The 16,864-nt window shown below is 44.4% G+C and overlaps 1 protein-coding gene across 1 annotated transcript in view; it reads left to right on the plus strand.

The window, feature by feature from the left end:
• The window catches only part of Mgat4a (alpha-1,3-mannosyl-glycoprotein 4-beta-N-acetylglucosaminyltransferase A), a 99,968-nt gene that overhangs the window by 76,516 nt on the left and 6,588 nt on the right, over positions 1–16,864 (plus strand). The window contains exons 6-13 of the mRNA XM_059281526.1: positions 1,957–2,070; positions 2,863–2,938; positions 8,561–8,675; positions 10,010–10,140; positions 10,917–11,024; positions 11,123–11,316; positions 14,764–14,842; positions 15,818–15,884. Of these exons, the coding sequence (XP_059137509.1) occupies positions 1,957–2,070; positions 2,863–2,938; positions 8,561–8,675; positions 10,010–10,140; positions 10,917–11,024; positions 11,123–11,316; positions 14,764–14,842; positions 15,818–15,884 (884 nt within the window). The remainder of the gene's footprint in view (positions 1–1,956; positions 2,071–2,862; positions 2,939–8,560; positions 8,676–10,009; positions 10,141–10,916; positions 11,025–11,122; positions 11,317–14,763; positions 14,843–15,817; positions 15,885–16,864) is intronic.

Here is a 16,864-nt window from a genome sequence, read left to right on the forward strand (position 1 = left end):
CTGTTCATCAGCATCAGTAGCCCTTTATATTCTCACTAGGTAGCCATATGTAAATCCCAGTGTCCGGCGTGTAAATTGGTTAATTCCCCTGTAGAAAAGATGAAGCATCTACATGGAACACGACCAGCTAGTTGTCTTTCCTCTTGAAAGAGTCGAGAGAGGGTCAACAGTTACGTAGAACTGTTTGGCTCCTTCACCCTCTGCTCACCAAGCAAATGTTGTCAGGACAGATACTAAAACTGAGCCGTATCCAAGCATGCTTTTCCGTCCTGCCAAGATTGGGCCTCAGTTACTGTGGCCAGAGGACAGAGGCGAAGCTTAGGGGTTGCAGGCACTGGCGTGTTTATATTATTCACTTGCCAGTTTTAAAATGAGACCTGACAGGTTCCTTCAGTGAATTTTATCTGGTTTCACTCCTAAAGGGCACATTTTCTACTTGACAAGAAAAATCTTAGGAAGTTGCAGAGATGGCCCAGCAGTTAAAGGCGCTTGCTCATCTTGCAGATGACCCGAGTTTCAGTTCCTCTGTGTGATCCACTAACCCTGATAATCCAGCCCCGGGGAGCTCTGCCACCTCTGCCCTGCCCTCATCCCCTGCCCGTAGACACACATCATTAAAAGTAATAAAAATCTGAAAGAAAGCCTTAGAAGCAGTAGTTACTTGCCAACTCCACACTTAAAATAATTTCTCCTTATTAATCAAAATATGAAAGGTGGAGATTAAAAAAAAAACCTGTGGCTACTTCAGGGTCAAGTTGTGATGCGTTAAACATTTCCTCAAGTGCCACATTCTTGGCAGTCTATAGAGTAGGCTGGTGTAGACCCCTTAAATAAGCAGGGGATAATGACTGGTTCCCCTTCCCATCACCCCCCAAGGGCAGTTCTGCAAGCTTCCCTGTAGAAACCAAGGCCAGGAAATCAGTGCAATTACATACCATGGGCATTTGCACAAAGGCCGGCTTTATGCAAGCATAGTAAAGATGTGCAAGAATGAGACAGGACTCAAATAAAAAAGAAGCCACATTTAGTTAGTGAAAACCGACTCAAGCTTCTCCTAAAGGATTTCTCAGCCCAGGCACCACCGGTCCGGCTGGGTGGTTCTTGGTTGTAGGGGCTGTGTGTGTAATAGGAGGTGTGGCAGGATCCTTGGCGTCTCTCCATTTCACTTCCAGTAGAATCATCACTAGTTGTGACAACACAAATGTCTCCAGGCCCCACTGAATGTTCCCAGGAGGGAGAAAGTCGCCCTTAGTTAAAAAGCCCTGGTTTGGAATGCCATAGGGCCAGCAGCCTACAACTAAAGCTTCCTGAATGTTGAACTTTGTTTTTAAATTTGAAATAAATCACACTTACTGATTTGTGAGTATATGCTCACACATGACGCAGTATGCATGTGGAGGTCAGAGGAGTTTTTGCGGTTGTCTCTCCTACTGTGTGGGTCCCAGGGATTGAACCCAGTCTTCCAGGCGTGAGGGCAAACCCCTTTAGTGACTGAACCATCTCACCAGCCCAGAAAAATGGAAGAACTTTGATTTTTCATAAATACTATATTTTGGGTCAGCATAGACTCATTTGTTTGCCTTTTTCTTCCATCCCCCACTTTCTATGGGAACTTGATGTGCTTAGATTTAAAAAAATGAATCATTTTGACGATGGCAGTCCCAGGAGTTTGCCTAGGATCTCCCTGCTACATTTCAGTGTTTCTCCTCTGACCTTTTACTGTCTTTTAAAAGCATGGTTGAAAAAAAGAGGCAACTCAAAACTTGTATCAGTAGAGAAATTTTATTTTCTGGTCAGTGGTGAGCTGACTGCATTTAGCACACTCTTCTCTGTCTCCTCATACTCTGCTAGCCTGCTCACTCATGCATTTTGTGTTAAATGCTGCAATCAGTTGAGCATTAAGACAAATGAAATCCCACAGAGCTAAAATAATACAGCTAACCTTTTTCTTGTTAGATTTTCTAGGGAAATTAGTTCTGGCCTGCTGGAAATAATCTCCCCTCCTGAAAGCTATTATCCTGACTTGACAAACCTGAAGGAGACATTTGGAGATTCCAAGGAAAGAGTGAGGTGAGCAGGTGCTTTCTTGTCAACCTGGTACCCAGTAAAGGCTTAGAAGACGCCAGGCAGCCATCTTGTTCAGCACAGGACACAGATTCTGAGAGCTTTGTGTAGATGAACTGAGCTTGGCATGACCGTTCATTGTGCTTTCTTGAGCTGATTTGGGGACCCCTTCTTTTCCTCAGCATTAATTAATCTGTTTTTGTTAGCCACTAGGAATTCACCAAAAAAGATTACTATTGTAGATTTAAATGTGTTTACAAGCATTAACACATAGTGTTAGTTTCTGTTTGCGTTTAATATGCATTATCAATCTCTAGCTGTATTTAATTCACAGCTCTAGACACCAGCCTCATGTTCCCTAAAGTAGACTATGCCAAGCACTAGTTCAAGGAGACATTAAAACATTACTGAAGAAAAGCTTTGTGGACAAGGCAATCTGGAAAATGCTGGATTGTAGCTCAGTAGTAGAGTGTTAGCCAAGCATGCATGGAGCTGTGAGTCCCATGTCCAGTAATGCGCTTACTGGTGAGTATCTTAGCATCTTTTTTGCAGATCTGTCTCTAGAGGGGGATGTACAGTGTACAGTGATGCCTAGATCCCCTTCTGTGCACAGGGTAGCTGGAGGGTTAGTCTTAGGAGTACATGGTAAGAAAGGCTTCATAGGAGGAAGCTACTCTTTGACCATCTTGCGGGTGTGTGGGAGTTTGTGTGTGTTCCAGTAGACATGAGGTCATACATAGTCTGAGCTTGCTGACTTTGAGTCTGATTCCTGACGTACTCTGAAACTGTTCATTTCAGATGGAGAACCAAACAAAACCTGGATTATTGCTTTCTAATGATGTATGCTCAGCAGAAGGGCATCTATTACATTCAGGTAAGAGTCCAGGTTTTTACAGGGTATTTTTTGTTGTTTCTTTTGTTTGTTACAGATTGGTTCTGGAATTTGCTGTGTATACTAGGTTGGTCTTGAACTCAGAGTCCCGCTGGCCTCTGCCTCCCTGCTGCTGAGATTAAAGATGTGTGCCATCACACCAGACTGTTCTCACCATTTTAAAGAAGAAGTATTAAAGAAGCGTATTAGTGCAGACCTTCCTCAGCTTTTTTTGTGTGGTGACTTTAATTCTTCCTTTTCCTCTCCTCCTTCTCCTTCTGGTAAAATACATTTATTAAAATAGAAAAAGAAATACACTTAGCTTATAAAAGATTGGAAATGTAAAAGAATAGTTTTTGTTTCATATTTATTTTGTAAAGATGATCACATTCTATGAACATATGTCTACATATAGTTTAACAGTGTTTGGGTTCAGTCAGAGGTCTATGTCAGAATGTTCACGTGGGTCTGAAAGATGAGAAGGTAGAAACCATCTCTGTTCTGTTCTGGAAGTTTGTATGTGTGAGTGTGTGTGTGTGTGTGTGTGTGTGTGGTACATGTGTGTACTTAACTTGTAGGGGCCAGAGGTCAAGGTTGGGGCTCTTCTTCCTCAGTTGATCTTTACCATTCTTCTGAAGCAGAGTCTCTCACTGAACCTGGAACTTACCAGTTCAGCTGGACTGGCTGGCTAGCAGGCCCTGTTGTTCTCCTTGACTGCCTGCTCGGTGCTGGGATTTCAGGCGGGCACTGGCATGACTGGCTTTTTGACATGGGTGTTGGGGCTTGAACGCGGTTAGTTCTGCTTGCATGGCAAGCTGGCCTCAAACTTGGGGTTTTCCTGCTTCTGCCTTTGAGAGCTGGGGTCACAAGCACGCGGCTCCTTGTTTTCTTTGGTAGTCAGTCCACTTGGGGTAAGTCTTTCACTTCCTTAAGTCATTCCTAAGTGTTTTTAGCAGTCTACTGAATGAGATTAAAATACAGTTGGGTTAGTTAGGGGCACTGGTTATTATTGTTAGTGGGTAGAAATGATGATGTGTTGATTGTTTTATCTTGCAACTTTGCTGAAATCATTATTTGTAGTAGGTTTTTCTGGATTTCCATAAGTCATGTCATAGGGAAACTTCAGGACATGGAGGTTGGCAGTGGCATCTTGGATGTGACACCAGCATCATGTTTCACAAGTTTACCTAAGCATAGTGGCACAAACATCATCCCAGTATTAGGAGGCAAGAGGATCTCTAATTTGAGGCCAGCCTGGACTATAATAAGTTCCAGGGGAGCCTAGGCTGTGTAGTTGAGCCGTGTTTCAAGAGGGAGTGCATGCACACATTTTTGTGGGTGTCAAAAGAAGCAACATGGTGTGAAGGCAAATACAGAGATGCAGCTTCTTTTCTTCCTGCTTTGGATGCTTTTAACTCTTGGATGTCTGATGGCTCGAACTGGGATTTCCAGTGTCTTGCTGACAACCCGTAGGAATCCGTGCCTATTTGTGACCCCAGAGGGAAAGCTTTTGATTTTCATCTCAGGAATGCTGGCCTCACAGACTGCATTTGAAGGAGTTCTGTCTGTGTCCGTTTTTAGGGCAAGTCTGAGAAAAATCAGTTGAACCTTTAATGTTACCCAGAATTCTTTGGTGGAGTTCTCTGGCCCTGGACTTTTTTTTTTACTTTGCTTTGCAAGGAAGTTATGGAAGGTTTTGTTGGTGTCATGGTTTTAGATAGTATCTTATGTAGCCCAGGCTGGCCCTGAGCTTAGCATCTAGCCAAGGATGGTCTGATGCCTAAATCCCTCTGCCTGCACACCCCGAGTGTTGGCATTATGGGCATGTACTACTACAGCGTTTGAGGTGGTGGCGGGGCTAGAACCCAGAGTTTCAGGCTTGCTAGACAAGCGCTCTACCAGCTGAGCTACATCCCCAGCCCTGCAAGAAGGTTTTTTGTTTGTTTCCAGCTTTGGTTCCCCTTACTTGTTACAGTCATGCTTAAATGTGTTTTTTTCTGCAGGTCAGTCTCAGTGAGTTGCAGCTTTCTAGGGACGTATTATTTCTTCTGGTTAATCCAGTTCATTAGCACACACCTAACTTTGTAGTAGCCTCCCAGAATTTATAACCCTTGTACTTTTGTGACATCAGTGTTAATGTCCTCTTGTGTCTAATTTTGAGTCCTCTCTCTTCCTGGGTTACTCAAACTAAAGTTTTATCGTTTTGCTGGTTGTTGCAGAAACACCCTTGCTTCCTTTTGTTTCCACTGATTGTTTTTTTTTATAGTCACGTGTTTTGATTTCCTTCTTGATTTTTCTCTGTGTTATCATTGTAGTTACTCAACACGCTACAGTTGCAGCAATCTATTTAAAGCCCATCACTTCAAGCCACATAGATTACCATCTTTATATCTGTTCCCTGTTTCTACTTTGTTCCTGATGACACAAATTGCCTCTATAAGATTATATATCTTCCATTCTAGGCTGACCCTAAACTTGCTGTATAGCCAAGGATGATCTTGAACTTCTGACCCTTCCAAGTGCTGGGATTACAGGAGAAGAGTCTGCCACTGTGCCTGGTCTAGACGGTGCTGAGGGTCAAACTCAGGCTTTGTGCATGCTAGAAGAGCACTGCATCCTCTGAGCCACACCCCTAGGTCCCCCTGCTTCTTTTCATATTGTATCTCCATGGATTTAAGTGTGTAATTATTTTTGTGCTTTGAGTTATACCAGATTTGGAAATGATTAAGGCAACAAGCTGTCATGAGTGACAGCATACACCCAGCTCTATTGATCTTTGGGTAGAATCTGTAAGATATTTCAGAGGTCCGTGTTTCTGTTATACAGGCAGCTGGTGACCCTGTTGGCCCTGGTGTCCTTACCCCCAAACAAAGGGACTTACACACACATTACCTCACTATAGAATTTTGTATGTGCCAGGATGCTTCTTTTACCAGATAATTTTAGATGATTTCATGGTCTTTTGTTGGTTTTTATCATCCTTTCATTTTAAGATGAAGGTCTTAGCAAGTCAGGCAGGAGGAATAATGTTGAACTTACCACCTCTCACTTATCTGGGAAAAGCCGTAATTTTTCTTCTGTTTCCAAATGACAGTTCTGCTGGGTAGCTGCAGTATTCTTGGTGGATAATTGCTTTGCTTTTGTAATTTCAAATCTACCCTCCAGCTCTCTTAACAGCCTACAAAGTATGCTGAGAAACCTGCTGATGGTCTGATAGGAGCTCCCTTGTATGTGACGGGTCACTTTTCTCTCACTACTTGAAGGAGCAAATTCTTTCTCTGGGGATTTGGACAGCTTGGTTGTGCTGTTTCTTGGCGTGGTTGCCTTTAGTTTATCAGAGTGGAGCTCTTTGAGCTTGTTAAACTTGGATATCCTTTTCTTTTATATACTTGGAAAGCTTTCGGCAGATGTTTCTTCAGGTAGCTCCTTTTTCCTTTTGAGGGAAATGTTCTCTCCCCGGTACCTGCAGGTTCCTTGGGCTGTCTTCGTGGTCATTTCCCCCTTTTGTTCTTTGCATCATTCGTTTTGAAAACCCTGTCCTGGCTCGCTCACTCTTCTGCCTGGCCAGGTCTGCTGTGAGTGAAGCTTCCCTTTTGGGTTTTACATTCTTCACTTCCTGTTCCTAGCTGGTTCTCCTCCATGATTTCCGTCTCTCTATTGCTGTTCCCCCTCAACTCTTACACATTTCATTAGTTGTCCACTGTTTCTAAGTCACCACCTAGCCTCACTGCAATGTTGTTTTTGTTGTCGCTGTTGGGATTTGGGTATCTGGGAAATCAGCCATCCCCAGAAGCCCACCCCTGCCCTTGTGGTCTGGTGTGGTACCGGAAGGCCTGCTTCTGATAATGTTAGCCAGAGCATCTGGAGCCCTTTAAATGAAAACAGTTGTTTTCTTCTTTATGCGCGTGAGTGTTTTGCATGCATGTGTGTTTGTGCACTGCACAAGTGCTGATTCCAGCTGAGGTCAGAAGAGGGCGTTGAGACCCCTGGAACTGGAGTCATGGATGGCTGTGAGCCGCCAGGTGGGTTCTGGGAACTGAACTTGGTTCCTCGGGCAGAGTGGCAAGTGTGTTAAACCACTGATCCATCTCTATAGCCCCTAGAGCCCCTTTTACAAACAGTATTTTTATTGTCTTTGAGTTTCATGAATCTATTATGAACATACTCACTGCCCCCTCCCTTCACTCATAAACACCTTCTTCGCCCGCCCACCCGCCCGCCTCTGAGTCGCCTCCTTTTTAAACTTGTCCAGTCTACTTTGTGCTGCCCAGCTAGTCTTGGGAGTGGGGCCTGCCTTGGTGTGTGGTCCACCTACCGGGGTCACATCATTAAAGGAAATGCCCCTGCCTCTCTCAGCAGCTAGGGACTGCCAGCCCCCCTCTCCTTAGCTAGTGTCGATGGGGATGTGGTTCACGCCCACCTTACTCCTTTCTGCAGGTTTTTTGTTTGTTTTGGGTCTGAGAGGCACTTATACAGGTCTTGTACATGCTGTCTGTCACAGTCACTGCTTCCTGGCTCCTCTCTTTCTGGACTTGTGGGTGAACCTAAGGGAGAGTTGCTAGTTTGTACTCTGGTGTGCACAGCCCCCACTCTTGAGTTGTGGTGGGAATACTGTGAGTCTTTGTGTGTCCAGCTGGGACGCCACTTAGTGCTTACATGTGGTCCTGCAGCCCCTGGCCTTTGTTCTTGGCCTGTTAGTTGCCTGCCCTTTCCTGTCCAGACTGAGTGACACAAGACAGAAATGACCGTTCTTGACAATGTCTTTCTGACCTGTACTATCACTTCGCTTTGAATACAGTGTCTCTGATACTTTGTAATAAAAGGGGTAGGGTGGGAGTTGCAAGTGACTTGGAGTGTGAAGATCGCCTATACAGTGTCTCTGATACTTTGTAATAAAAGGGGTAGGGTGGGAGTTGCAAGTGACTTGGAGTGTGAAGATCGCCTTCGGGGACACTGCCAGGTGCTTCTGGTCCTACCTTGTCCTCCTCCCTGTATCACACCCCACATGGTGGCTCATAACTACCTGTTACTCCAGTTCCAGGGAATCCATTGACCCTTCTCACTTCCACAGGCACACATGTGATGATGCCCTTAAACTCAGCCAGAGACACATGCATACACATAAAAGTAGTAAATAAGTCTTTTTAAAAATATAAAGCGGCTTTCTAGGGGTGCGGCTCAGTAGTAGAGCCCTTACCTAGCTTGAGCTGGGTCCTGGGTTCTGTTCCCAGAGAGGGGGAAGGAGGGGGCAGGAGGGAGAAGGGGGGGGAGAGAGAGAGAGAGAGAGAGACAGACAGACAGACAGACAGACATAGGAGTCTGTATCAGACAGAATACAAACGTGCCAGATGGGTGCATACCCAGTTTTCATGTTGGTCGTCTCAGCTAGCCAGGTGAGGGTAGGTGAGGGAAGGTGTTGGCTTCTCTTTGACCTCTGACCTAGGTAGTTGACCCACAGAGTATATCTTTTGTTTTCACAACACTCATTTTTATATTTTAATTGGTCTTAACCATTGTTTTCTTGATTTTTGTGAGTATGTTTGGATTTTTTCCCCGCAATAATGCCCATTTACTCCTTTCCTTCTTTTTTTCCTTATTAAATATGATTGTTCAATTTTTTTCTAGCTTGAAGATGATATTATTGTCAAACAAAACTATTTTAATACCATAAAAAATTTTGCACTTCAACTCTCTTCTGAAGAATGGATGATTCTGGAGTTTTCCCAGCTTGGCTTCATTGGTAAGAAAAGGGTTTGATTTCTCTACTTTATAAACAGCTGCGTCTCTGAGTCTTAAACCAGTTGCTTTTTTTTTTTTTGACCAAAAAGTTACCCTTTTTCCAGAGAAATTGTTTGATGTTGAGAAAATTAAATGTAGGTAAATCTCCTTATGCAAAATGATAAACATGAACTGATGGAGACTCTGTGACTTCTAAGGTGTAGCGTGTCCTCTAGAGAGCTGCCCAGTGGCTGCCATGGTGCTGGGAGCATATCTGATTTCCTCTCTGACGCTTCCATTTCCTTTTGCTCACAAGGCTGGGGTTCACCCCAAAAGCACGGCACTGATGGGCTCTTCGGGGGCGGGGCGGGGCGGGGGGGGGCGGGGCTGCAGCCTGTGGCTCTTGTTCAGGGATTGCTTTTGTTCACTTGTTTCTTTCATGAACTATTTGGGGTACTTCTTTTAAAGCCTGTGAGGGAACAGCGTCCCTAAAATAGCCGAAGAAAAAGAACATGTTTGAAGTTGAGTGAAGGAAATTTACAGGGTTTAAAAATAACCTCTCAAGCTAGGTGTGATGGTTGGCGCACATCCCGAACGCTTGCGATCTGATCCCTGCATTTGAGAAGCTGACACAGGAGGATCTCATCTCTGAGGCCAGGCTGGGCAGCGTAGTGAGATCAGGGCTGGGGTGAAGCTTAGTGGTTGGCCTCTCGCCTAGGATGAGTAAGGCCTTGGGTTCAAGCTAAGCCCTAAACAGTAAGGGCTCTGTCTCTGATCTTGTTTGTCAGTGAACTCAAAACTTGTTCTATGACTCCGGAAAAAAATGACCAAAGCTTCAGTGACAACAAAACTTAGTTGTCTTTTTTTTTTTTTTCCTCACCAGCCTTTCCTGCTCCATTGCCTCTTCCTCCTCTTTATCTCTTCCGCCTCCTCTTTCTGTATATATTGATTTAGGTCCCTCCCTCCGTCCCTCCACCCCACCTCCCCCCATTGAATTTAGGGCCTCACACATGCTGCCAGGCAAGTGCTCTATCACAGATCTGTATTCCCAGCCCAACGTACTTTTTGTAAATGTAAATTCCTTTATGGGAACAGTCTTTTTAAGATAGGAAAAAAAAATCTGACTTGATTTCTGAACCCTTTAAGCAACACTGTGTGTTAAATTGTAGTTAACAGCAGGAGTCGGCTACTTCTCTTCATACCCAGGTGACAAGTCCAGAGAATGTTGAGCTAAAGGGATGCTGGTTTTGATAATGGGAGTAAAACCTCAATATATTTAGTACATAGAAGTCACTTCTGCAGGCGTCTTGAGAGTTGGTTCTTTGTGACAGCTGTTGACTGGGAATCTCTTTTCAGGAAAAATGTTTCAGGCGCCGGACCTTACTCTGATTGTGGAGTTCATCTTTATGTTTTATAAGGAGAAACCTATTGACTGGCTCTTGGACCACATTCTCTGGGTGAAAGTCTGCAACCCTGAAAAAGATGCCGTAAGTTAATTTTCCTTGCGGTCCTGGGGACACCTTTTCTTTGCCTTTTGAGACAGGCTCTCACTGTGTAGCCCCAGGCTGGCCTAGAACTGAAGATCCTCCTGCCTCAGCTGCCTGAGTACCTGGATTACAAGCATGTACCATGGTGCCTGGCCTGAAGTTTCCCTTCTGTGTTTCCTTTATGAAAGGAACTTTGAAGTAGATCTTGGTAACAAGTTAAATGAAGCCATGGCAGGGAACTGTTTACTCTTCAGGAGCTTGCCTTCATTCTGAAGCCAATCCTAAGTTCCAGTGTTAGAAAGGGGTGTGTGTGTGTGTGTGTGTGTGTGTGTGTGTGTGCGCGCGCGTGCGCCCACGCGCTGCAGGGGTAGAGGGCTTTAAACAGCATTCCTGAAGGTCCTCTGTTCAGTCTTCAGTCCTGGCAATGTATGTGCATGCAGATATAATAATGCATTTTTTAATGGTAGACAATCCCTTAGCCACCCTGTTTCTAAGTGTTGGCTCCCTCATGTATGGCTGAGAAACATTGGGGGGTCTTGAGGCTTGCTATCCTGTTCCTATTGGCTATATGCAGTCATCAGACCCGGCTTGTGGCGGGTGTGCTGTGTTCTCCCTGTTCTGTTTTTTTTTTTTTTTTTCTTTTGGGATAGTATCAGACCCCAGTACACCTGAAGTATCACATAGCAGTGTTGCCATATGCCAGCTCACAGGACTCTTCAGTGTCTGACTTGCACTTTATTACGGAATAATAAAATCAGATTCTTTTAAACGTCTAGAAACATTGTGACAGACAGAAGGCAAATCTACGAATCCGCTTCCGACCCTCCCTCTTCCAGCACGTGGGTCTACATTCATCACTGTCTGGGAAAATTCAGAAACTTACGGTTAGTGATTGGACATGGCGTTCCCCAGCTGTATGGGCTGATGTTTAAGTGTGTAGATGAGCTACGTGTTACCTAACGACACACACATGTCCTTTTAGGATAAAGATTACATGAAACCATTGCTTCTCAAGATCCACGTGAACCCGCCCGCAGAGGTCTCCACTTCCCTGAAGGTATACCAAGGACACACACTGGAGAAGACCTACATGGGTGAGGACTTCTTCTGGGCCATCACCCCCACGGCTGGCGACTACATCTTGTTTAAATTCGACAAGCCAGTCAACGTAGAAAGGTCAGTGGCAAGGGAATTACATCAGCCCTTCTGCTTGGAACGTGCTTTATTTTGTGTGCTTTGCTCACAGTAGGTTGAGGAGGTAGTGAGTCGCAAAAGTTTTGGTTATAAATTAATTCATATGGCTGAGTATGAAAAATGCTCATGTTTTCAGGCATACTATCAATTTTTTAATGTGTTGAATAAATCATTTTTAAACACATTTATTTGTGTGTGGAGGCCAGAGGGCAACATGTGGAAATTGGTTCTCTCCTTCCACTTTGTGGGTCCTGGGGATTGAACTCAGGTCCTCAGGGTTAATAGATGAAGTATCTTAGCTGAGCTGTCTTGCTGGCCTTATGTTTGGTAGATTGTTATTTCTGGACTTAGATTTAATTAGTAATTTTGTTACTGTAATTTAGATGTCTTCCCGAAGTCTAAAATAATTTTCAAGGCCGGGCGATGGTGGTGCACGCCTTTAATCCCAGCACTTGGGAGGCAGAGCCAGGTGGATCTCTGTGAGTTCGAGGCCAGCCTGGGCTACCAAGTGAGTTCCAGGAAAGGCGCAAAGCTACACAGAGAAACCCTGTCTCGGAAAAAAAAAAAAATAAATAAAATAAAATAAAATAAAAATAATAATAATTTTCAAGTCTTTATCTTAGACTATCTCCAAACACAGGGAGAGCAGGTTATTAGCCCAGCAATTGGTTGAAATGTCAGATGTTCCTAGCCAATAGTTTTGCTGGTGCAGGTCATTTTTTAGCATGCCATGGGGCTTTACAGCCCTTTTAGGTTTTGTGGGATTCACACCCATTTTACAAAATTTAGAACTATTTTCTGTAGCTAGAGTTTTCCTGGTCCTGCCTGGCCCACGGTCAAGACAAATCTCTCTCACCCGCCAGTCCCACAGCTGCTCAGACCCAACCAAGTAAACACACAGAGAGACTTATATTACTTATAAACTGTATGGCCCCAGCAGGCTTCTTGCTAACTGTTCTTATATCTTAAATCAACCCATTTCTATTAATCTGTAAGTTGCCACGTGGCTCGTGGCTTACCGGTATCTTAACATTTTCTCACATGGCCGCGGCTGGCAGTGTCTCTCCGCCTCAGCCTTCCACTTCTCAGAATTCTCCTCTCTGCTTGTCCCGCCTATACTTCCTTCCTGGTTACTGGCCAATCAGCATTTTATTTACCCAGAGTGACATCCACAGCAATTTCCTTCTTTTTTTTTTTAATTTAATATTCATGGCCTCTTCAGTTCCCCCTGCTTTGACTAGAATGTCAGTGGCACACTTACTATAATGGAGTTCATGTCCAGTAGTGTATGTAGGAATGTCCGCTGACTTCTGTATGCTCTTCTTGCATCCTGCTACCATACTGACACAGACCCCATGAGTGGGGCTAGAATTTGGGTGTGACTTATTGTTGTTTTTGTTTGTGTGTTGAGGTGGGTGCACATATGTGGAGGCCAGAGATCAACCTCAGGTATCTTCTCGCTCAATCTGTTTGAATCAGGGTCTCTTACTTTTTCCTAGAACTCACTGGTTTGGGTAGGCTGGCTTTTTTACATGGGTTCTGGGGATCGAACTCAGGTCCTTGTGCTTGCATAACAAGGATTTTTACCAACTAAGCCATCTTAGAAGCCAGCCCTCTTCTTCACCATGGCTTCCTTCACTTTGACATACTTAGCTGAGATAGAGAATGGACAGTGGTTATGTGAACTAGCATTCTTTGGCAGGGATACATTTTAGCTTATTTCTCTATGAACTAGTACATTTACTTCAAGTCCCAGCTACTTGGGAGGATTGTTGGGAGATCAGCTGTTCAAAGTCAGAATGGACAACAGCAAGATCTTGTCCCCCAAAATAACAGCAGGCATTGGAGAGGTGGCCCAGTGGGTAAGAATGTGTACAGCTCTTGCAGAGGACCCAATTCTTAGTGCCCATATCACGTGGCCCACAATGCCCTTAATTCTAGCTCCAAGGAATCCAATGATTGTAGTCAGAAATTTCTCTCCTGCCTGCCTGTTGCCAAATATCCAGCAGCCGCTTCTTAAATAATTGACTCAGAGGCTTAATATTACTTATAAATGCTTGGCCAGTAGCTCAGGCTTATTACTAACTAACTTTTACCCTTGAATTAACCCATAATTCTTACCTATGTTTAGCCACGTGGCTTGGAACTTTTTCTCAGTGCCGCATTCTCATCTTGCTTCCTTTGTGTCTGGCTGGCGATTCCTGACTCTGCCCTTTCTCTTCCCAGAATTCTCCTGGTCTGGTTGTTCCACTTATACTTCCTTCCTGGCTACTGGCCAATCAGCATTTTATTAAACCAGTTCGAGTGACAAATCTTTACAATGTACAAGAGCATTATCCCACAGCAAATGACCTTTGGCCTTTGTGAGTTCCGCAGTCCTGCGCACATAAACACACACTCCTCTCTTTCAAAATATAAAAATGAAAGCAGTATTTCTCATCTGAAAATGCTAGGAAAACCTCTTCTGCATAGTTTCAAAATAAAATTCCTGTCACAGGAGATGTTTGCCCACAAATACCACACTCGAAGCAAGTTGTCACTTGTAACCATTCCCTGGCTGAGGGTTTTTCATGTGCTGGATGCCTTCGTCAATTCTCATAAATTTATAGTCGTGAGTGGTGCATGGGCATAGCTATATGCAATAGCAGAAACTCATGTTGCAAGTTAATTGGTCTTGGTAAAGGTGGGTGGACTCAAGGAATCCAGGGAGCCAGAATGGGTTTTTTCTGATTCCTAAGCCTAGGCTTTTAGACCTCTGATGCAACTAAACCAACAGGGTTATTTACATTTTTGTTTTGTTTGTTGTTTTGTTGAGGCAGGAACTTACTGTGTGGTCCTGGCTAGCCTGGAATTCACAATGTCAACCATGCTGGCCTCCAGCTCATAGAGGTCTGCCTGCCTCTGCTCTAGAGTGCTGGAATTAAAGGCATGTGCCACCACGAGCAACTCTTGTGAGACATACTTTATATGTCCTAGCTGGGGACTGAACCCAGCACTTTGTACATGCCAGGCAAGTGTTCTACCGCCACACCAAACTCGTAACCCTAAAGTGAGGCTCTCAGTGAGCCATGACCCATGATTGTCCTCCTGAAAACTCTGACACAAGATGCTACACTCTAAGAAAGGTGCTACACTTGTGATTGTCATGATTGCGGGTTTGTGTGGGAAATGTTGCCAACAGATCAGACTGTGGACACTTTTGTGTTTAGTGACTGTTAAACAGCAAGTGTGGGGGCTTCTGGCCGAGATCACACACAGCCTGGGCTGCGTCCTTCAGTCTTAAGTTTCCCAGCGCATTCTGAGTCAGCTGGGTTCTGGTGTGGTTATCCTGTGCCAGAAACCTTCTAAGAGCGCACTCTGGGGTGAGGATGTGTTCTTGAATCTTGTACACTCTAACTCCTGTTTTCATTCTGTGGTGTGTATTTCCAGTTATTTGTTCCACAGTGGCAATCAAGAACACCCAGGAGACATCCTGTTAAACACAACAGTGGAGGTCCTGCCTCTAAAGGTATGGCTGCTGCTACTCCTGATGCTCTAGTTTTGTTTCTGTTACGTGATAAAAGGTCCTGACAGAACGCAATTTAGGCAAGGAGAGAGAGTCTAAGTTTAGCTTACAATTCCAGATTATAGGTCATCATTGGGGGGAAGTCAGGCAGGAATTTTAAATATCAAGTTACATCAAATCCACAGTCAAGAGCAGAGAGAAATGCATGCATGCTGTCATGTATGTTTGTTTGTGCCCAGCTCAGTTTCTCCTCTCTTATCATGGTTCAGGGACCCCTGCCTAGGGAATGGTTCTGCCCCCAGTGGGCTGGGTCTTCCCAAATCAATTAAGGTAATTCCCAAAGATATGCTCACAGGCCAACCCAGTGTAGACAGCCCCTCACGGAGGCTTTCTTCCCACTGATCTCTAGTTGTGTCAAGTTGACAATTAAAGCCAGTTGTCACAATGGGTACTTAAAGGTTGTTCTTATTTATGAGGCAAACAAAAATTCTCATGAGATGTAGGACTTTAATGGTGGGTGGTAATATTAAGTTTTTAAAATGTTGGATACCTAGTATTAATGTACCCATTTGTTTTATCCATAGTCTTCATTTTGCTTTCTACTGGAAAATAACACAGTTGTTTATATTAGGAAAAGGGTCCACATTATACCACAGTGTTTACTTTGTGTATTTTGAGTCCCACAATACCAGGTGGACATCTGAGTGCCTGATAGGGAATGTACAAGTTAATTCACTGGTCTGTAAGAAATGCCTACATTTTGTTCAAGTTAACATGCAGTCTTCATTTCCTGACCCTTGGTATTCTGTGCAGACTGAGAGGGTAGTTAAAGTTTTACTAACACATTTTCAGAATCCTCAACTGAGATGCCATTTTTTCTTCATAGCTGTGCCACAAAAGCAACTTTTATATGCAGAGTCAGGTGTGTTTTCAGCGGGCATAATTACCTATACAGTTGTTGCTTTTATTTTATTTTAGAGCGACAGTTTGGAAATCAGCAAAGAAACCAAAGACAAGCGATTAGAAGATGGCTATTTCAGAATAGGTAATGTCTACTTCGTAACCCGCCCCTATTTCCTGCGCTGACTCTTAAAGTCTTTGACCTGACGGAGTTTCGGATCCCGGGTGGATTCCTTGGCGTGTCGGCTTTCTCTGTCATCTGTGTCATGGCTGTATCTCAGTGACAGCGAGTCTGCCTTTGCTGTGTCTTTCTGTCCATCTCTGTCTGGATGGTCTTCACTGCTTTCATGCCCTCGTCTGACTTCCACATGCCAGTCACCTGGATTTCTGACCCTCCCTCTGGAGTGTGCCCTCTGTGTTGTGATGCTGGCTGACATTGGCACCTGAGGAAGCCTTGGAGGGTGTTAGGGTTAGTAAATGGAATCGGGGTTCAGCTAGATGTCACCTGGGAAAGGACCACAGGCCAGTGTGGGGAAGGAGTAGGGCCATGGCCAAGGACCTCTGAAGTCCCATTCTGTGTCTGTAGTCTGGATTTTAATTGGGACTAAATACGGCAGGTTCACATCTTGGTGAGTGCAAAGTCAAGACAGGAGAGAATGGAGACAGAGTTAGGATTTGCCAGGAGGCAAGGTAGTCACGGGGTTTCCAAAGCAGTGCTCTCTCTTAACAAAGGAACTGTGGAATTTTATTTAGTGAGCTGGCACACATTCTCGCACAGATTAGGCCATTCCTGAGCATGCGCAGTTTAGGAGTACAGTCTTGAGCATGCTCAGTTACGGTGATGGGGCGTGTGCTCAAAAGATAAGCGTGATGGGCAGGAATGCCTTTGCATGCTCAGCTTGCCCTCTGGAGACTTGGCTGTATGTTATGTCAGCTAGCAGCCACTCTGGTGTTTTCCTTGTCCGGTTTTCTCTGCCTGTCAACTAATACCTACCTACTTCATCTAATACTTAGTGGCTTGAACTCTGTGGAAAGAAAGAGAAGAAGGAAGGAAGGAAAAAAGACGAGGAAAAGGAGAAAGAAAAGAATTATTTCAAGGAGGTTTCATAGTCGATGCTGGACTGT

This window comes from Peromyscus eremicus, chromosome 16_21 (genome assembly GCF_949786415.1).
Source record: "Peromyscus eremicus chromosome 16_21, PerEre_H2_v1, whole genome shotgun sequence".
Taxonomy (NCBI): domain Eukaryota; kingdom Metazoa; phylum Chordata; class Mammalia; order Rodentia; family Cricetidae; genus Peromyscus; species Peromyscus eremicus.